Raw genomic sequence first — 21,858 nt, 5'->3', positions numbered from 1 at the left:
GACCCCTGGGTGCGGACCCTGAAGGTGGGCTTGTGGTTACTGCCGCCCCCCTGCTCCCTGACCCCTCCTACCAAATGCTCCCACCACCTCCTGCTAGGAGTTTCCTGTCATCACTGACCAGGATCCCTGCTGGGTTCTGCTGTGCCCCTGGGTTTGGAGAGACCCTTCCCCAATGGGAAAATTCTCCAGCAGGGAGCAAGCCTGGGTCTGCTCCCCTGAGGGTCATGGAAAGAGCCCCGGCCAGGGTGTCAGGAGGGGGCTGGGTTTGAACTTCATTAGTAGTGGGGTACCCCTAGGTGCGTCACCATGCTTGAGCCTGGGTAGCCCGGCCTCTCCTCCCACACAGGGCTGTGTCAGGAAAGCTCTTTTCAGCGAGCGCTCAAATGTTGGACGGATAACTTGTTGGGGGAAACTGAGGCCCAGAGAGGGAGAATCCTGCAGAGCAGGGCCCCGGCAGCCCCTAGAGCTTCTCACACTCTGGGTTTTTTGGACCGCCCCCCCCAGCCCTCCCCCTCTGCAGCTACCCAGGGCAGCGCTGTTTGAGGAACAGATGTTTGAGCCAAAGGTTAAACAATTGTGAATTGTGATTGATGACATGTATTTACACACTGAAGTGGTTCAGGGAGGAAGGGGACCGGGATGCTCAGTCCGGACAGGGGCCAGAGAGGGGCTGGCAAACCCAGGAGGGAGAGGCCTGGCCAGGTGTGGGGTGAGCAGCTCTAGGGGGAGGGGAGAAGGTCTGAGCCAAAGCAAAGCTCCCCAGCCAGAGTGGGAGCAGCGGGAAGGCTGAGAAGGTTGGCTAGGTAGTGAGGCTCCTACCCCCACCTGGGGACACAGAACCTGGTTTCACCAGGCTCTTTCACAGCCATCCTCCCCACTGTTAGTGCCCTCCCACCCAAGCTACTTTGTGTCAGTCAGCATGGAGGGTGGGCACTGCCCTGTACCCTCTGTGTTCTACCAGATTGGCCAGTCTCCTGCTTTTCTCTCCTAATGTTCCATCTCTCACCCCCATACCTTTGCCTAGGCTGTCCCTTCTACCAGGAATGCCGTCCCTCTTCACCTCTACCTCCTAGCATCTTTAGCTTCCTTCATAGCTTAGCTCAGGTGCCACTTGCTATGAGAAAGCCTTGCCTGATCCCCAATCTCCACCCCACCCCAGCCCCTTCCCCAGCTGTTAGTGAACTATCTGTCCATGAATTAATTACCTGGATTTACTTAGCTGCGTGCCTGTGCTGGCTTCCCAGGAGCGTGTAAGCTCTGTTTTTCCATCATGTCTTTGTGGCCTCGGTTGCCAGGCACATAGTAGGGGCTTTCGCTTGTGTGTGGCAGGGCTGAGTCCAAAGCCAATGAGAAGCTCTGAGGCTGTGGACAGAAAACCTCCGGTACTGAATTGGTAAGAAGAAACAGGACCGGGGTTCAGTCCGTAGAAGTGGAGGCCCCAGCCTACTGGAGCTGGGGGGTGATGGCAAAGGCAGGGCCTCCAGCCTCATCCTGCATGGGCCCAGAGCTGCCCCCTTCTATCCCAGGGGCCAGTTAAAAGATGATCGAATCAGACACCTTTAAAGTCACCTGGTCTCACGCTCTCATTTTCCTGCTGAGGAAACAGAGGCCCAGAGAGGTCACGTGAACAAGGCCAGTATTTATTAGGGGCCAGGCCCTGCACTTGGCCCCACAAGTACAAAGAATTAATCCCCCAAAAGGAACTTCCTGTAGAATGGGGGAGACCAGTCTCATGGGGAGAGAAGATGTTTTAAAAGTTTTCTAACTGCAGAATCAGCTTTTTCAGGGCTGTGCCCCACTCCCCCAAGGGCCGTGGTCTGTGGGCCTGACTCCCTCTCACTGGCCCCTGGGGGGCTACCCCCCTCCCCAGACTCCTTCCTGGCTCTGCAGTAATCCCTGTCTACACTCTCTCATATTCTGGATGAAAAGGGAACTGGTGAATTCTCAACAAAAAAAGCAACTCCCTCCCATAGGTAGGGAGGTGGGGAATCCAGAAGCATGGACTCCCCAGAGCATCAAATCCAGCCCCTGAACCCAGGCAGAAATTCCCTCACTGGTCTTGGTAACCAAGGATCAGCCGACTGTGATTTGCATATCTTCTGGGTTGGGGAGCTTACTACCTGCAAGGCAGCCTAGGCCACACACAGACATTCCCTTTGTTAGAAAGTCCCCTTTCCACGGAACTGAAGTCATCTCCCGCTAAGCCCCTGGTTTGTTCTAGCTCCCTCTGAGACTGACCAGTTCAGCCCTTCAGACCCCTGCAGGACGGTCGGCGGGTCCCTGTGTGGTACGGTGGAAGGAGCTGGAGGACCTGGTCTCCCGTCCTGTCCCTGACATGTGTATCTTACCTTCGCCTCCATGGGCAGGACGGGGAGGGCAGAATCCGAAGCAGTGGGAGGGACATTACCCATTCTGCGTGGCCCCAGGGGGCGGGGCTGCCCCAGAGGTGGCCAGCTCCAAGGCAGAGGCCGGACAGCATGTTGGGTGTTAGGAGAATGAAGGTTCCTTTCTTTGGGCAGCAGGTTAAAGAGTCTCCCCTCCCTTCTTAGATTTATTAGGCGTTTATCCAGTATTCTCTTGGATGTGGGAATGTTGGAGCACCTCGAGAACAAGAATTATTTCATTCATTTATTTGTATCCCTAGAGCTTAGCACAGGGTCTGGCACATAATAGGAACTTAATGAATGCTCGTTATTGATTAATCTATGAATCCACTACCTAGTACATAATAGGAGCTTAATAAATGCTCATTGATTAACCCATGAATCCGATACCTAGTACACAGTAGGAGCTTAGCAAATGCTCATTAATTGATGATTCTATGTATCTGTGATCCACAATGCCTGGCACACAGTAGGCATTTAATAAATGACTGATTGATTGCTAGGCGTCTCTTCCAATTCTGATCTTGTGCCTCAGTTTCCTTATCTTGAAAGGAAAAGGGCTGGATCAGATGGCCTGTGCCGGCATATGGCTCGATCCCAGGATCCTCAGGCGCCCTTTTCTAGACAATCTCCGGCTGGCCGATGGCCTGCCTAGCCGGTGGCCCCCAGATCTGAGTCCCGGCCTCTTCTCAGCTGGCCTGACTAGGGCAGAGACTGTAGGACTGGATCACAGAAGCATGTTGGCATATTTCTAGGAGAAGGGCCCCTTAGGCTGTCTGAGGGTGGCTGGGGTTGATGGGTATGTGGGGGGAGGGCTTGTTACCAGCTGCCAGGTGATACGTGGGTGCTTCCGTCCCTGCAGGCATGTTCCCTGGCTCCGGGGCCTCTCAGAATGGACTGACTTCGGGGATCCTGCCCCCTCCTCAGGACGGCCCCTCCAGGCACCACCCACTGGACTCCTCGGCCATGGCCAGTTCCCAGCACCACCTGTCCCCTCTGCCAGCGGCAGAGAGCACCAGGGAAGGGTAGGTGACCCCACACTTCAGGAGCTGCCCCGTGTCCCCCAACATTGTGGGTGTGGGCTCAGCTTGGAGGGAGGGGGGCTTAAATGGGTAAATGCCCTGCCAAAAAACGCTCAGTGATCAAGCATCTTCATAGGTTATTTGCACGTTGGGGGTGGAAGTGGGGATGGGTGGGGAAACAACATCGTGTTCTTCCATCAGGACCAACGTGGGAAGTGAGGTTTGGTTAATCAGAACAGCGACCACGGTCAGCAATGTCAGGGCTGGTGGGGCCGGAGAATATGGCACTTCAGAGTTAGGTGGGGGGGAACCTTAGGACAGGAATATTGGAGCTGGAGTCAGACCCCCACTCATTCTAAAAAGAAGGGGAAACAGACCCAGAGCGGGGAAGCCGCCTGGCCAGGTCACCCAGTGAGTGAGCCCAGGGCAGGCTCAAGGCTGGAGCCTAGGCCTCTCCTCGCCAGCAGGAAGAAGCGAGCTGTCTTGCATTCCTGTGGGCTCAGGGAAGGACAGCCGAGAGTCTCAGGGCCAAGGAATCCCCTGCCCACCCCTCCCCAGGAAGGTCCTGGGCCTCCCTCGATAGCCCAGTGCTAATAGCTACTTGGTAGGCGGACAAATTGCTTTCCTGCCCACTCCATAAACACAGCATCATCATGCCCGCCTCCCCTGTCTCCCTCCACCCTGGCCCCCACTGGACCCGCTGACAGCCATGCCCACAGCAGACCCTGCTCCGCAGAATGTTGCTGTGACCCATCGGAGAGCCTCAAACATGAAGTAATTGAAGGCAAATGCAGGCATCCATAGTGCCCCACGTTCTGCCTGCACAAATATGCTTCCCATTACAGCCAGCTAATTGGAGCTAAGTACTTAATGTGCTAATTGGAGAACCCTTAAGAAAACGAGTTTTCCTTGCAAATAAACAGAATTGGACTGTTTTGCTGTCCCTGGTGCCCCACCCCCTTCCCGCTCTGCCTCTCTGGAGCCCTCAGTGCTGATCTGGAGGAGCTCATTCCGGGCTAGAATTAGGGAATTTGGGGGGCGGGGGTACTTGCTAAGAGTGAGAAGGACCCTTAGAAGTCATTCCCCTCATTTTGCAGGAGATGAAACTGGGGCCCAGGGAGACAAAGGAACTCACCCGAGTTTTTGTAATAAGTAACAAAGCTGAAATTTGTTTTTTTCCTCATTTAATAAGATTTTATTTTTTCCAATTACATATAGTTTCAACATTCACTTTCATAAGATTTTGAGCTCCAGATTTTTTCTCTCACTACTTCCCTTCCCTCCTCCCTCCCCGAGACAGCGTACAATCTGATATAGGCTATACACGTACAGTGATATTGTACATATTTCCACATTAGTCATGTTATGAAAGAAGAATTAGAACAAAAGGGAAAAACCGTGAGAAAGAAAAAAAAGTGAAAACAGTAAGCTTCAATCTGCATTCAGACTCCAGAGTTCTTTCTTTGGATGTGGATAGCATTTTCCATCACGAGGCCTCTGGAGATGGCTTAGATCCTTGTATTGCCAGGAAGGGTTAAGTTTATCAATATTAGTCATTGCACAATGCGGCTGTTACTGTGTACAACGTTCTCTTGGTTCTGCTCACTTCACTCAGCATCAGTCCATACAAGTCTTTCCAGGTTTTTCTGAAGTCAGCCTGTTCATCATTTCTTATAGCACAATAGTATTCCATTACATTCATATACCACAACTTGTTCAGCCATTCCCCCGTTGATGGGCATCCCCTCAACTTCCAATTCTTTGCCACCACAGAAAGAGCTGCTATAAATGTTTTTGTACATGTGAGTCCTTTTCCCATTTGTATGATCTCTTTGGGAAATAGCCCTAGAAGTGCTATTGCTGGGTCAAAGGGGATGCACATTTTTATAGCCCTTTGGACATAGTTCTAAATTGCTCTCCAGCATGATTGGTTCAGTTCACAACTCCACCAACAATGCATTAGTGTTCCAATTTTCCCACATCTTCTCCAACATTTATCATTTTCCTGTTTTGTCATATTGGCCATTCTGATAGGTGTGATGTGGTACCTCAGAGTTGTTTTAATTTGCATTTCTCTAATCAGTAGTGGTTTAGAGCATTTTTTTCGTATGACTATAGATAGCTTTAATTTCTTCATCTGCAAACTGCCTGTTCATATCCTTTGACCATTTATCATTTGAGGAGTGGCTTCTATTCTTATAAATTTGACTCAGTTATCTATGTATTTTAGAAACGAGGCCTTTATCAGAAACACTAGCAGTAAAAATTGTTTCCCAGGCAAAGCTGAAATTTGAACCCAAATTCAGTGTCCTTTCCACGTTATGAGTTGCATCCAGTGTAATCCCTACCTCTGTTGATGTATACAAATCCCCTCTTTAGAATCCCCAACCAGTGATCATCCAGTCTGTTTTCATTCTTCTATTGACAGGGAACTCACTACCTTGTATTCCATTATTAGGAAATTCTCCCTTCATTTAGCTCAATTCAACTTCTAACCCTAATTTCCACCCAGTGGGCCTGGTTCTGCACTTGAGGACCAAAAAAGAATAATTCTAATCCTTCCAAGACACAGTCCTTCATATACTCAAAGAGAGTTACAATGCCCCACTGTCTCTAAATCTTATCTTCTAAATTTAGCAGGTATTAATTGAGCACCTACTGGGTACCAGGGACTGTGCTGGGTATTAGGGATGCAGAGAATAAAACACAACAGTCCCTGTCTTCAAGGAGTTTACATTCTAATTGGAGAATTCAGAATGCCCACAGATAAACAAATATAAAATATATATGAAATAAATATGCACAAATATATGAAATCCACATAAAATATATATGAAATAAATCCACACAAATGTATGAAATAAATACATGCAAATATATGAAATAAATATGTGCAAATATATGAAATAAATACACACAAATATATGAAATAAATACACACAAATGTATGAAATAAATACACACAAATATATGAAATAAATACACACAAACATGAAATAAATACGTGTAAATATATGCAATAAATGCACACAAACATATGAAATAAATACAAATAAAATATATGAAATAAATACACATAAAGTATACATGAAACAAATACACACAGTTGACAGTGGCACTAACAATTGGGGCAACAGGGCTTCTTGTAAGAGATGACGCTTAAACGGAACCTTTAAAGGATTCCGAGAGTCTAAAGTAGGGAGAGTATGCCAGCGACAGGAGGCAGCCTGTACAAAGGCACAGAGATGAAAGATGAAATAGTTCTATGCAGGAAACAGAACGCCTGCGGCCACTTTGCCTTCCCTGGGGAGAGGGAGGGGGAGGGGGAGGAGTATTCACTTGCCTACAGAGCTGGGCTGGAGCCAGGTGACGAGTGGCTTCACCACTTGCATCTGATCCAAGAGGCCGCACGGACGGGTCTCCCACTTCTCAGCCGTCTTCTCTTCCTTAAGTCTCGAGCTTGTTGAGAGGCGGGGGATATGTGCTTGACGCTGCAGGTCACCAGTGTCTTCAGCTGATCCTTATAGGACACGGACTCAAGGCCCTTTGGTTTTCCTCCTCTGGTCCCCCACCAGCTGATCAATGTCCTTCTTAAACAGGGATGCCCACTTCCAGCTGAGGACTGACGACTCAGAACGGTGGGAGTGCCATCCCCTCCCTAGTCCTGGATGCTAAGCTTCCCTTAGTACAGCCCCCAGACCTCAGCTCTCTTCTCTGCGGCCATGTCACACTGCTGACATCTATTAAATGTGACTGAATCCTCCAGGTAGAGTCTCAGAGTCTTACAGTTGGAAGGGACCTCAGGGACCAGCTAGCCCGACCTATCCATGGACAAACATCCCCTCGCCACACCTCCGACAAATGGTCATCTGGCTTCTGCTTGAATACTCCAAGGAGGAGGAAGTCACCGCCTCCCAAGGCAGCTCAACCCCCTTGGGGATAGAGTTTTAAGTCATCTGCCTGCCTGCCCCTTCCTCCCTCCTTCTGCCCTCTGGGACCAAGCAGAAGAAGGCTGGTACTGCTTCTGCATGATGATGACACAGCAAAAGAATAACAGCGTACCCTTAGATGCCGCTGCCTGAAGGTCGATGCAGCGTCTCCTTCAGAATTTCTTTGCCAACCTTTAGGTTTCCTTTGGAAGAGTTGTCAGAGGTAGGGCTGGCATCCGGGCCTACTACCCATTTTCTGTGCCCTGATCTGCTCATCTGGTAATCCCGTCTTTCATCCTTACGTCTGTCCCCCAGGATTCTGCAGATGGTACCACCAGCTACTCAGGAACCACATTCACAAATTCTTTCAATATTCTCAGATATAGCTTCTCAGTGACAACAGCTTCTATCTCCTGACTTTATAGCACCAGAGTATTTTGGCAGACCCCTTAGACTAGAAGACTAAACCATTTCAAACACCTCTCTTAAGCCTCCGGAAATTATTTTGGGACCTTGTTACACGCCTGAAAATCGTTGGTATTGTTCAGTCATTTTTCAGTCGTGTCTAATTCTTTGTGATAAAGGTACTGGAGTGGTTTACCATTTCCTTCTCCAGGTCATTTTACGTGTGAAGAAACTGAGGGAGACAGGATTCAGTGACTTGCCCAGGGTCACACAGCTAGTAAGTGTCAAGTATCTGAGGCCAGATTTGTCTTTCTGCCCTTTTCTTGGCATTGGGTAAATGGAGGACCCAGCCACCATGCTAATTTTCTTTCATTCCATCCTTGCACTGCCTGGGATGGACTCACTTCCCCTCTGCCCCTGATCCCGTGTCTCCTTCGGTCTCTCAGTTAACAAGCGTTCGTTAAGTACTTACAATGTGCCAGGCACCTGCTAACGCCGGGCATGGAAAGAAAAGCAAAGACCATTTCTCCATGCCTGCAAGGAGCCCACATTCATGGTGGAGACAGCATGCCAATAACTAGATAAATAGAAGATCTGTACAGAGTGGAATGCAGATCCTTGGAGTGGGGAAGGCATTAGCAGGGGGGGAACCGCCTGAACTGAGTCTTGAAGGAAGCCAAGGAAACTAAGAGGTGAGAGGAGGAGGGAAAGCATTCCAGGAACAGGGCACAGCCTGTGCAAATGCCCTGAGTCAGGAGACGGCGTGTTGTGTCTGAAGAACTGCAGAGAGACTGGTGGAGTCAGACCATAGCGTGCATAGAGAAAGGTGAGATGGAAGCAGGTAAAGGTGGGACAGGTTGGGAAAGGTTTTAAATGCCAAATGGAGGATTTTACATGTGATCCTGTAGGTCAGAGGGGACCACTGGAGGTGGGAGGATGACATGGTCAGACCTGTACTTTAAAGATGGCTTTAGCAGCTGAGTGGAAGATGGGCTGCAGTGGGGAGAGACTTGAGGCAGGGAGACACCACCCCGCCCCCCAGCAACTACTGCAGTGGTGCAGGTGTGAGGTGATGAGCGTCTGAGCAAGGATGGGGACTCTGAGTCTGTGTGTGTATGTGTGTGTGTGTGTGTGTGTGTGAGTGTGTATGTGTGTGAGGGTGTGTGAGAGAATGTGTGAGCATGTGTATGTGTGAGTGTGTATGGGTGTGTGTGAATGTAGGTGTGTGTGAGTATGTATGTGAGAGTGAGTGTGCGAGTGTGTGAGTGTGGGTGTGTGAGAGAGTGTGAGTGTGTGTGTGAGAATGTGTGTATGTGTGAGCATGTGTGTGTATGTGTGAGCGTGTGTGTGCAACTGTGTATGTGTGTGTGAGTGTGTATGTGAGAGAGAGTGTGTGTGTGACTGTGTGTATGTGTGTGAGGGTGTGTGAGAGAGTGTGTGAGCATGTGTATGTGTGACTATGTATGTGAGAGTGTGTGTGTGCGAGAGTGTGAGTGAGAGTGTGTGTGCAAGTGTGTGGGTGTGTGTGTGTGTGGAGGCCTGGACAGGATGTTCCCAGAGGTCCTTGACAGCTCAGTCTAGCACAGGAGTGTGGAACCTGTGGCCAAGGCCACATGTGGCCCTCTAAGTCCTCAAGTGTGGCCCCGAGTCCAAACAGCACAGAACAAATCCCCTTCATAGGAGGATTTGTTCTGTAAAACTTGGACTCAGTCAAAAGGCCCCACCTGAGGACCTAGAGGGCCACATGTGGCTGGACACTGTAGCATCTCTTCCTTTGGAGATCTAGACCTATTTTTCATGACTAACAACTTTCACTGACCTGCCCCTAAGCCATCGAGGAGGTCTGAGGCAGAAGGCACACCTCTACTGATAAAGCCACAGGTTATTGTCATAGGAAGATGATAAGGAAATTGGGAGGTAGTGAGAGGGGTGCGTTTGTAAGGCATCCCAAAACCATGGGCAGTGTCAGTAATTTCGTGCAGTTACCAGTAATGGAGTTAGAAATATCTCACCTACAAATATTTCTTTGTAACTGAGACTTTTTTTTTTCCTTTTTAATGACTTCCTTGGAGTAGGTTTCCAGTTGAGTCAAAGGGGTGTGATCCATCATAGGGATTTTATTATGTACTGCCTGACTACTTTCCAAAAACATTGTTCTAATTTGCAATAACACCAACAAAGTATAAGTGCATATATTTCTCCAAAAGATGGGGTGTTGTAATTTTTTCCTTATTTTTGCCAATTGGATACATGTGAGGTAGTACCTTAGAGTTCATTTCATTTATATTCATTTGTTTATTAGTGAGATTAAACATAGTGTATATGTCATTACGTACCATTTATATTTTCTTTTCTGCTTAGAACTTTTTGCCATTTCGGGACTTCAAGTTGGCCCATTTAGATTTCAATTCAGTAAACGTTTGTTAAGCATCTACTGTGTGAAAGGCACTGGACCGAGCCCTGGAGATACAAAGTCCAAAATGAAACAATTCCTGTCCTTGAGTTTACATTCTATTGGTGGGGGATACATACAGTATGTACATAGAGAAATAAGTACAAGGTTGTGGTGGAGGGAGAGAATGCTAATAGGTGGGAGGATCCAGGAAAGCTTCCCAAAGACTCCGTAGGAGATACCTGAACAGAACCTGGAAGGAAGATAAGAATTCTAAGAGAGAGGGTTGGTGAGAGAGAAGGCATTGCAAACATGGGCACTAACTTCTCCATATGCTTGGAGGGGAAGGATGGAAGGTCAGGAAATAAGTCGCAGTTTTGACGGGAATGGAGAATGCATGAAGGGGTGTTATGAAATGGTTGTTTGCCAGATTGGGAAGGGCCTTCAATGCCAGCCCGAGGAATTTGCCTTCTATTGTAGGGGTCTATAGGGAGCCGCCAAAGACTTTTGAACCAATGTGTGCCATAGCCAGAAATGTACAGCTAGAAACATTAAGTATGACAAGGTCGTTTTCCCTTCCATTTTAGCGATTTCTTTAATAGCATGTTCTTAGTAATGGAATCAAAAGGTCAAAGGATAGGATTAGTCTTATGAGTCATTATGTCCTTACCAATGCTTTCTAAAAAGATTGAACTGATTTGCAGTAACACCAGTAGTGTATGTGTGGACTTCTTCCTTCACCAACATAGGTTTTGTTTTTATCGTTTTTATTTATTTTTGCAAATTAGAAGGTTGTGGCATGGTGCCTTAGACTTGTTTTGATTTGAATTCCTTTGATTCTTATTTTTTCAGGTCATTATTTCCAATTTCTGTTCCTTCTTTCCTGGGTTGTTTGTCCTTTTAATCATTTGTCTTTTGGAGACTTGTGGCAGCCCTTTTAGATTCGTATCAATTCCTTGTAAATTCCGTCTGGATCAAATCACCGAGATCTCCTAGGTCATCTAATCCAATCTGACCCACATGTCCAACATCTTTCCCAGTGACGTTGGGAATGCATTATAATTCTTACATGCACGTCCAGAAGTGATGGGAGATAAAGCTGGAAAAGGAGGGTGGAGACAGGCCATGACTAGCCTGACCCCTCCCAGGGAAAGCAAAGCTAACTTGGGCTTCAGCCTGCTTTGTAAGCCCTCCTCAAATGGTCCATCCCTCAAGACATTTCACAAACATCATCCTGGTCAAAGATAAATAAACAGCAGCTCTCTAACCTGCCTTCCTGTGGGGCCTGTGTACCCAGCTTTGACTCATCCATCACCTGTCCTTGCATTCCTGGGTAAGTACACGTAAAGAATTTTTACGCCCGTGAGCCCGAGTGATGACAAGACGGGATCCCTCACCTCTTTGGCCCCCAAATGCTTCCCTCCCAACCCCCTCGTGGTGCCTGTCCCAAATGTGAATTATGGAGCCCCCAAAGCAGCCAAAACACCAAGACCTCCCCCAGGCTAGGGGACAAAAAAACTACTCATGTTTGAGGGGCTTGATTTCAATCCCCTCCCCCTTTTCGGGGGGGTGGGGGTGGGGAGAAGGACTCATATTCTCGCCCTTCTTGCCAAAGTCAATGTCCAGTCCAGCGTTCCCTGCTCCCAGAGGGTTTCCTAAGACATTTAAATAGTTTGACAGAATTATCTAATTTACTCACAAATGTTCTAAGAGGATCTGACTTCATTACCAAATATATTTATACTGGCTCTCAGGCATAGGTAGAGGGTTTGGTTCTATGTATATTAGATTTGCTTTTAGAGGGGGTTGAAGGCAGAGCCCTCCGTGTGCCAGGACAAGTCATTTTATATTAATTTATATGTGTTTTCTTGAAAGCCAAAGTGTTTAACTTAGGCATGGTTGGGCCAACCGAGAATGGGCCTCCCCCAGTGGACTTGCTCCATTTTGGTTCAGTATTTCATTTTTAAGACTTCAGGTAGCACCGTGTTCTTTCAACACACATGATGGCGTCTGCTATGAATAACGAGTTCTGTTTAATAGCAGCGGCTTGGGAAGACGGTAAATCTGAATCACTCACGGGCTGGGGATGGGAAAACAAACTGGCCTCTCCCCGGGGGGCAGGGGGAGGCTCTGTCCTCTCCATCAGACCTTAGGGGTTAACTCCATCGGGCCACGAACTGCCAAGGTTTGTAGGGGATGCATCGCACACGAATGTAGCGATAGTTTGAGGCTCGGATCTCGTGGTCGTGAGTCCTCCACCATGGTGCAGGTGGGGAGGTTCAGGGGTGTGCTCAGAAGAGAACTGCGTGTCAGAGAACCCGGGTTCAAATCTGGGAAGAGCAAATAGAAGAGACCAGACGGACAGAGGACATCCGTGCCCAAGGCAGCTCAATCTTGAGGGCTTTGAGCTCTCCAAAAGAGGAGGGGACTTTTCCCCAAAAAACAATTAGAAAAAAGTCACCTTTCCCAAAATGGTAATTGATGGACTATTAGTAACTGCCCATCTATATGCCTACTCTTACAAAAGCCTCCCGGTTGGCCTCCTCTCCCTCTTCAACTCAGCGGCGAAAGAGATCTTCCTAACGTACTGCGCGATAAACCCCAGTGACTCCCTGGTATTTCCAGAATCAAATATAAAGGCCTCTGTTTGGTGTTTAATGGACTTCACAACCTGGCTCCAGTCTACTTTCCAGCCCTATTAAATATTACTCCCTTTCATACACTTTTATACTTATATAATCTGTCCTTCTTGGTGTTCCTTTCATCTCCCATCTCCACGCCTTTGCACTGGCTCATGCCTGGGATGCCCTCTATCCTGACCTCCTCTTCTTGTAATTCTTTGTTTTCTTCAAGGCTAAGTTCCAATATCAGCTTCTACATGAAGCTTTTCTTGATCCCTGCTGCCTTCATGTGTGTCTTCCCTAGATTACTTTCTGTTTATTTTGTTTTATTTCTGGGAGGGGGAACCAGGAGAAGGGGTACACAGCATGACAAAGTGAGGATGAGTTAGATCTGAGCTGCTAGTGGGAACACTCCCGTCAATGAGATGGTGGATCCATTGAAATCCCTTATCTAATTTCATCCATTCAGGAAACAGCAAAACCACTTCGGTTCAGTGCCTTTTCACTAAATGTTTACCATTTGTATGGCCCTGGGAGTGACACAGAGATGAATAAGGCCCTAAAGAGAGGAAGCATAATGTAGCTGTGTAGCCACTTCTCAGAGCTGGAAGTCACCAGATGGTGACTGACTTCTCTCCCTCAGAATTCTAGGGGTAGTCCTGAGGAGTTGGAGATTCTAGAACTATTGCCTGAGAGCCCCCATCTGATGTGCCACTCACTATCAATCAGCCAGTTAATATTTCACTCAAAGCCTTTTACTTTTATCCTCACTTCCATCCATCAAGGTATCAGGATATGCTCTTGAACCATGCCTTGTTCAGGGAAGCGAGCTGTCTGTAATTGGGTTGTTTAGTAGAGGGGCAGAGCTGAGCTGTACCTTTTCCTTCTCCACCATTGTGGTCTTATTCCAGTTAGCTTTTACAAAAGGTTATTTCCTGAGAGAGGGTAGCAAGGGATAGAAGTTATTAATATATCCCCTCCCAAAACTAGAAGCACCCTTCTTTCTGCACCCACTCAAAACCTAAGAAAAGCAGGCTTAGAGGAGTTGGTAACAAAACATTCCCCTCAACCCAGGGGCACACTCTTCCTCTTGTACACACTGGATCCTGAGGAGAGTGCACTCATAAGGACCATATGTGGCCGAGGGGACCTCCCAGCCCTGGGAGTCCTTTTCGCCTTTTGCAGACACCCCACCATGACCATTTCTGGGGTGGGTGCCACTAGATGAGTTAGTCCCTTGATCAGCTTGGCTAGCTTCCTTTCAGCTCTCAGGTCACTAACTAGACTTGGCCAAGCAGGTCACAATCCAGTGCCCTCACCAGACTCAGCTCATTCCTCCACCGCCTCTAGGTCCCTAGTCATTGGCGGGAACTCAGATGACTTTGATGAAGCTTCTGGCCTCACCAGCCACCTGGTCACTCCCACCTCATTCGCCTAAAATAAGCAAAGAGTAAATACCAAAATAAATAAACAAACAAATAAAATGAATTGAAGCAATGAATAGAAATTATACAGACAAACAAATCGCCACAAATGCTCAGAGACACAAGATAAATGGAGCTCTTTCTTCTACCTGGAAACTTATTTTGCTCACTTCCAGGAAGGAAAAGTACAAAAAAAAAAAAAGTCAAAGGTGGGGTCTACCTGTCCTTTTGTACTCCAGCTCAGTTTTGTCTCAGTCATTAGTCCTTCTGGTTCAGTTAGAAAACTTCTTGATCCCACAAAACCCCTTGACTCCCCGACCAAGGTCACTCATCACCGGAAGCTCACCAGCCCTCCACGTGTTGGGTTAAAACCATCGAGGAAAACTCATGTGCTTTTTATAACCCACTGGAAGGGCTTGTACACACATACTTTAAGCACTGGGTTCTCATGGTTCCATTACAAGTAGAAAGAACAGGAAAGAAGCTTTTGCTGCTGTGTTTTTTTAAGGGATTGAGTCAAGAGAGATTAGGATTCAGATACTCTGATACTTATTAGCTGTGTGAAACCTGAGAACAGGGGATGTCAGAGCTTAGAAAGACCTTAGATCAGAGATTGTCAGAACTGGAAGAGGCCTTAGAACAGGGAATGTCAGAGCTGAGAAGGGACTTAGAACAGGGGATGTCGGAGCTAAGAGGAGCCCTAGAACAAGGGATGTCAGAGCTGGAAGGGGTCTTAAAACATGGGATGTCAGAGCTGGGAGGGAGCTTAGAACAGGGAATGTCAGAGCTGGGAAAGGCCTTAGAACAAGGGATGTCAGAGCTGAGAGGGGCCTTAGAACAGGGAAGGTCAAAGTTAGGAGAGGCTTGAGAACAAAAGTTAGCATTTAGAACTTTAGAACATCAGCTGTTCCAGCTGACAAGCCGCTTAATGATTTTCTAGTCCAGCCCCCCTCCTTCAGTGTGGTGTTGTGGGGCACACGGGACCTGGGAGTTCCAATGCCAACCCTGCCCCTACCTCCCGTGTGACATTGAACAAAATGTCGCCACTCTGGGCCTCAGGCTTCTGGAAACTAGAGGGGAGCGGTTTTTCCAAGGTCACCCAGCAAGGTCCTAGCCCTGTAGGCTCATCCCAGCCTCTGCAGATGTGCAGCCTGTCTGGGGGATGTCCAGACAATGGAAGGGGAAGGACCCTGCCTCCTCACCGCTCACTCCCAGAATCCCTTTCTTCATTCAAGACTCGGTTCAGGCACCAGCTGCATGAAGCTTTTCCTGATCCCTGTACCCCCAGCCCCTAGAAGGAATCTGGGCTAATGGTTCGGGACCTGTCCTGAAAGCCAAGCAGACCTGAGGTCAGGCCCTGCCTCTGACCTGTCCTGGGAGCAGGGCTAACAACTAGAGGGATCAGGGATGGCCTCCTGGAGGAGGTAACCTTGGAGACCCAAACAGGCCAAGATTGCTCTGGGAAGAATGCCTGGGGAGGTGTCGGGAGAAAGGCAGCTGGGGAGGGGGGCAGCTGGAGACAAGGCGGGGACTCCACAGCGTGTTTTCATTCGGATTGCTCCCCACAGATGCCAGCGTAAGGAAGGAGCCTCTCTGCCCGATCCAGCTTTTATTTCTGTAATGCAGACATGCTTCATGGGCTGCTGAGGATGGCCTCCCCCCAAGATCCCCCAACTCAGGCTTTGCTGTGTGGCATCTCTGCTGTGCTTTATTAGGCCCACAGGTGAGGGAAGAGGGGCCACTTGGGGTCATGGAAGGAGCCTCAGATACAGGATCAGGAGACCTGGCCTGTAGCCATGCTTTGCCTCCAACTCCCTGGGCAGCCTGGAGAAATCCCCATCCCCTTCTCTGGGCCTCAGTTTCCTCCTCTGTAAGATGACGGGGTCTAGCTCTCCAAGAAGGCTCCGAGGTCTCCTTCCGGCTCGTACTCTCTGCCTTAGAACATAAGCGCTGCCATTGACATATCCTGGCTGTAGAGCTGAGAAAGACACTTAACTTTCCCGTGCTCCCAGGACACTCTAAGACGATTACGTTGTAAGTTGTAAGACTTCCCTGTCTTCCTTCAAGACTCAGCTCAGATCCCACCTTCTGCAGGAGGCCTGTCCCAATGTCCCCCAGCGGGGATGCCTTTCCTGAGAGATCACCTCCCGTTTACACTGTATCTTGGATGTTTTTGTCTCTTAGTCATTTTCCAGTCATATTTGACTCTCCTTTACCCCATTTGGGGTTTTCTTGGCAAAGATATTGGAGTGGTTTGCTATTTCCTTCTCCAGCTCGTTTTACAGATGAGGAAAGTGAGGCAAACAGGGTGAAGTGACTTGCCCAAGGTCACACAGCTACTAAGTGTCTGAGAATAGATTTGAACTCAGGAAGATGAGTCTTCCTGACCCTAGGCCCAGGGCTGTATGAACTATGGTGCCACCCAGCGGCCCATCTTGTACGTACCTAGTTGTTTATATGTTGTTATGTCCCCATTAGACTGTGAGCTCCTTGAGGGCGGGGACCACATGTTTGTCTTTCAGATAAGATAATATATGTAAAGTGATTAGCGTAGTGCCTGGCACATAGTAGGCTTTTAATAAATGCTTGTTCTCTTCCTTTTCCTTTGTATGCCGAGCTCCTCACTTAGTATATCTGGCACACACTTGATGTCTCATCAATTCTTGTTGACTAACTCAGTGATTTCACAAATGGGGATAAAAAACAAACACCAGAAAAGTCATTTGGGTAAGGGGATATGCAGAGAGGAAGATCAGAGTAGGCCTGGGACAGAGGGTGGTGACTGAGCTCTGTCTCAGAGGAAGCTAGAGATTCTCCAGTGTAGAAATGAGCAGAGAGGCTATTCTAGACTGAGTAACCGCCTATATAAGGGCAGAGACAGGGGATGGACTGCCGTGTATAGGGAACCGCAAATAGCTGGTTTTGCTGGAACACAGAGTACAGGAAAGAGAGTAATGTGTAATAAGGCTAGAAACGAGGGAGGCTGAAGCCAGATTTTAAAGGACTTTCCCTGCCTGGTAGCCCAGGACCCAGCATAGTCACCAGAATTCAGCAAAAGCTCGTTAAATGTTTGTTGATTGACTTATTCTCAGAACATCCTGACCTGAGAGAGGTTCTGCCTAATCAGCTAGAACCCTGATTTCTTGACCCACTTCCTCAAAGCAATAAGGGACCCAGAGAAAGAATCCTTCCTACCGCTGCCAAATTGATACTGCTAAAGCACAGAGCTAACGGTCGTACTCTCCTCTCGAAGGAGTATCAAGGACTCCCCAGGGCCTGCAGGATAAATGTCAACTCTTCTGTTTGGCAGGAAAGTCCTTTAAAATCTGCCCATTTCTACACTGGAGAATCCCCAGCTTCCTTTGAGACAGTATATATTACAGAGGAAATCTGTAATGTGCTCCCCGCCCCACGAGTCCAGGCTGGGTGCGCTCCTCTCAGGGTGCAGCAGAAGGGAGCCGTCCCACCCTGGCGGGTGATGTGCCCAGAATCCCGGGAGCTGCAGTCAAGCAGGCTCTAACGTCCTGGCTCCCCGATTTCTCACCTGCCAAATGGATTCTGAAAAGGGCCCCTCGCTTACCAGCCTGGAATCCAAAGGGGCCCCTCGGGACTCGCTGCTCTGAATTCTCAGGCTCTTCCCAGCTAGGCATCATCCCCAGATCTCCCCAGTGTTAAAAACTCCCTGCACCCTCACGTCCCCTCCTCTCCCTCAGGGCTGCATTCCTAGGAAAGACTGTCTATACTCCTCACCTCTCATTTCCTTCTTAACTCCTTGCACTTCCATCCCCATGGCACGAGTAGAACCCCTCTCCCCACTAAGCCAGACGTGCATTCTTCTATCTTGGGGAACAGTCGTTAGTTTTTCTTTTGCTGTTTAACGATTGGACTGCCTGTCTCCCCCTGGGGGTGGGGAAGAGGACTAGTCTTTGTTTGAAGGCCTCTAGGAAGGGGGGATCCATCCCCTATTGATGACCGGTCCATTATTGGCTAGCCCTTGTGGGAGGTCACATGGTGACCTCACAGCCTGTGCAGGAGAGCTGGGGCTGTGTTCCCCTGCGCCCCCTTCCCCCACTCTAGCCAGTCTGTCCAATAAGAGGAGGTCACTGGTCACCGCCAGGTATGTAACTCAAAGTGGGTATTATTCTGAGCTGACTTGGTATCGGTACGCAGACCAGCGATTGATGAATGATGACCAGCCTCATAGATATCATCGTGAAGAGCGGGCAAACATTTGTTAGATGTCAGCAAGCGTGTATTAAGTGCTCTGTGTTGGGGGTATAGAGACAAAAGCAGTTAGAAAAGACTTTTTTTGTGCTTTTCCCGTGACTGTCTATGGGAAACAGTGCCTCTCCGTAGGGCGTGCATAGCTCAGCCTCAGCAGCGGCACCGTTTTTACGGCCCTTCAGAGAACCCCAAAGAATCTTCCTTCATCGTGTCTTGGCTTCATGGGGGGCATCAGCCCTGGCTCTAATCTATTACACAAACGAACATTTCGTCGTTTGCTTTACAGAGCTCTGAAGCTGGTAACCAGAACCAGATCTCCCCAACGGCTGAAACCAGAGCCAAGAGCTCATTGTAATTTATCTCAGGATTGGCTCTGGGAGTTCACAGAGGATCAGCCCTCTCCATCTTCATCCTCTTCTTCCTCCTCCTCCTCCTCCTCCTCCTTCTCCTTCTCGAGGTGCCTTCAAGCCCTCCCTTTGCTGGCCTCTTTCATAGACTGGCAGCATGATGAATCTGGATAAAACCTTAGGGCTGAGGATGTCCGGACAGAATGTCCAAGCCAGAGGCAAGCTCGGGACCTAGAATGTTCTAGAAGGGAGCCTGGTATACCGAGCAGAAGACACCAAGGCTCAGACCAGTGAAAATGGCGGCACTCGTCAGAGGTCCCATAGCAAGTTAGAATGTCGCTAGGTCTTCATTTCCAGGACCTCTTTCTTCTTTCTCATTTTAGAGAGAGGGGCCATGGGATGTAGTGGAAAGGTCATGAAGCTTGGACACGTGGTTTCAAGCCTGGGCTCACTGGGCAACCTCCTTCTTTGAGATTGTCCTACAGATATTTCACCCTACTTAGATCAAGGTGGATGTTACCAGACACTCTTCCTGCTTCCTTATGGAGTTCAATAGTAATAATAATAATGATGATAGCAAACAGAGATGAGACTCAGATATAACTAATAATAACACAAAGTCGATTATGAGCTGGCCTATGAGATCAGAGAAGGTCAGAGCTGGGAGGAGCCTTAGAACAGGGGATGTCAGAGCTAGGAGGGGCCTTGGAACAGGGAAAGTCAGAGCTGGGTGGGAGCTTAGAACTCATTTAGTACAACCACTTGGTTTTATACATGAGGAAACTGAGGGCCAGAAACAGAAATGACTTGGCCAAGTTCATACAGCTAGCAAAAGCCTAATTCTTGACCCGCTCCTGAAGTCTCTACCCAGGACCCCTTGGCCTCCCTCCCCCTTTGCTGCCGGTGACTTCAGAGTTCCCTGGGAAGATGGAACAGGGAAGCCCAGTTCGTGCCAGGGCAGCTCCTGAAGGCAGAGGGCAGCTGACGTGGAAGCCAGCTGGGATTCAGGCCTGGCCTCCAGCCCGAGGAGCCCTCTGTCTGCCTTCTCACTGGCAGAGGGGAAAATACTCACTTGATTGAAACAAATTGAAACCCTAAACTTGGTATTGGAGCCCGGTCATTAGTGCTAATGAGTTTGCTGCTTGTGCAGCCAGACAGTGATTAGACATTTTTAGGCATATAACCTAGAGTGATGAAGACAAACTGGTCAGGGAAGAGGAGGGTTGGCTCACACCTGGGGACCAGCCAGTCACTCTTGGAAAGGGGAGGGCTTAGGAGAGACCTTCCTCAAGGCTCCTGTGAATTCCAGGGTGGAGGGGCCTTTGTGGAATAAATCCCAACAATGTAGACCCATAGAGTGGCCCAGAGTTGGGGGACAGCCTAGAACAGTGTCAGAAGTAGGAGTTTCCTTAGAACAGAAAGTATGGAATTGGAACATAAAAATCCAAGAGCAAAGTTAGAGGAGAGAATGTTAGAACTGGGAGGGACTTCAGAAAACAGAATGTGAGAACATAGAATGTCAGAGATAAAAGGGATTTTTGAAGGTAAAACATTACAATCTGGAGCACTGAATGTCAAACTAGAATGTTTTAGAGATGGCGGTCCGTGGCTGTTCCTCCGGGCATCACTCAGCATTCAGAGACCCTTTCCAGTCTTTCAGACCACATTCTAGCCAGTATGCATCTTATTGTCTCCCTAACTTTTGCTCCTTCTTTCTATCCCCCAGAGGCTTTTAAAAATCTGCAGTGGGATATCAGCAGAAATCCAGGCTTCTTCTAGCCAAGGACCTTGAAAGAGACCCCCACCGCCACCACCGTGGTCCCCTCTGGGCCGTGACTCGTCTTCCCTTTCCCACAATTCATCCACTTCTGTTTCCCTCCCCAGGCTCACTCCTAGCATCCTCACTCCGCTGAAAGCGCTCCTCCCGCCTGCCGTCCTGCAGAAACACCCACTGCCACCTGCACAGACCCACCCCCCTGGAGGGCAGCCCTTCCCACCTCTTTCTAGCAAACCGTACCCACCGTTTCAGAACCCCGCAGCAGCACCACCGCTGACCCCACAAGGTAAGAAGGAGGACCGTCTGCTCCCTGAGCATCTCCTGAGGGGAGCTTATTGTGGTCCAGCCTGGGGGCCGTGCAGAGGGTAGTGGCGATACCGCCCCTGCCCTTGGGAAGTTCATGGGCTAGGATAAGGAAGAGACACAAACGCAGAAAACTTAGTAATAATAATTAATAATAACTCCCATTGCTCTTAGACACTGAAGTTTACCAAGTACTTTCCCTAACACCAGCCCCGCAAGTGAGGAGTTCTTATCCTATTTTTCACGTAAGCTTTCAGGCCACGTCCAGCATGTCCCCTCGTCTTTGGGGACGCCTCGGGGCTGAGGGCCTCCTGGGTCCCATTCCATCAGGTCCTGAAGTGACAAGGCAGTTTGACAGAATTGATAGGGACTTCTTGGAACCTCAGGCTCCCAGAATTCCTCAACACGTGGTCCCACACAACAGGCATCATAGGAGAAGCATGAAGACAGGAGTTTGAGGACAATGGGCAGGGAAGAAAGGCTGCTTCCGGGGCGGTCAGAGGCTTCACGGGCCCAAGCTGAAGAGAGAGGAGGACTCTGGAGAGGGGACTGTGGAAGGGGTCTGGTGGGAGCTGGGGAGGGGCATCTCCTTTCGTGGCAAAGTTACAATTATGGAGGATGTAACATGGGCACCCCAAGGGGTAATGATGTCCCCAGACCTTGGGTACCAGCCCACGCTCTTGCCTAGGGAATGTGGCTTAGGAGAAGCACGAGGGAACCAGTTCAGGCCCAAAGGGCTGTGGAGGAGAGGAGACTGCCTCCATTTCCCTATGGGGTCTAATTAAGGAGGAGGGGTTGGTGCTGGCCCATTGACCTTTCACTGCAAGATGCCAGATACTGTAGAGGGGCCTTGACAGCCTAGAAACTCACTGCGTGTGACCTTGGATAAGTCATTGAGCTGCTCTAGGCCTCAGTTACCTCTTTTGTAAAATAAGATGATAATCTAAATCTAAATCTCAAAGATCTAAATGATTTTTGAGGCCCCTCCCAGCCCTGACATCCCCTGTTCTCAGGCCCCTCCCAGCCCTGA

The 21,858-nt window shown here is 48.9% G+C and overlaps 1 protein-coding gene across 1 annotated transcript in view; it reads left to right on the top strand.

The window, feature by feature from the left end:
- The window catches only part of GLIS1 (GLIS family zinc finger 1), a 261,557-nt gene that overhangs the window by 235,381 nt on the left and 4,318 nt on the right, over positions 1 to 21,858 (top strand). Inside the window, exons 7-8 of the mRNA XM_027852726.1 lie at positions 3,247 to 3,409; positions 20,633 to 20,811. Of these exons, the coding sequence (XP_027708527.1) occupies positions 3,247 to 3,409; positions 20,633 to 20,811 (342 nt within the window). The remainder of the gene's footprint in view (positions 1 to 3,246; positions 3,410 to 20,632; positions 20,812 to 21,858) is intronic.

Source organism: Vombatus ursinus, unplaced genomic scaffold (genome assembly GCF_900497805.2).
Source record: "Vombatus ursinus unplaced genomic scaffold, bare-nosed wombat genome assembly UNPS02009824.1, whole genome shotgun sequence".
In the NCBI taxonomy this organism is placed as follows: Eukaryota; Metazoa; Chordata; class Mammalia; order Diprotodontia; family Vombatidae; genus Vombatus; species Vombatus ursinus.
The sequence above is the reverse complement of the archived record's forward strand: the minus strand, read 5'-3'. Positions and strand labels throughout refer to the sequence as shown.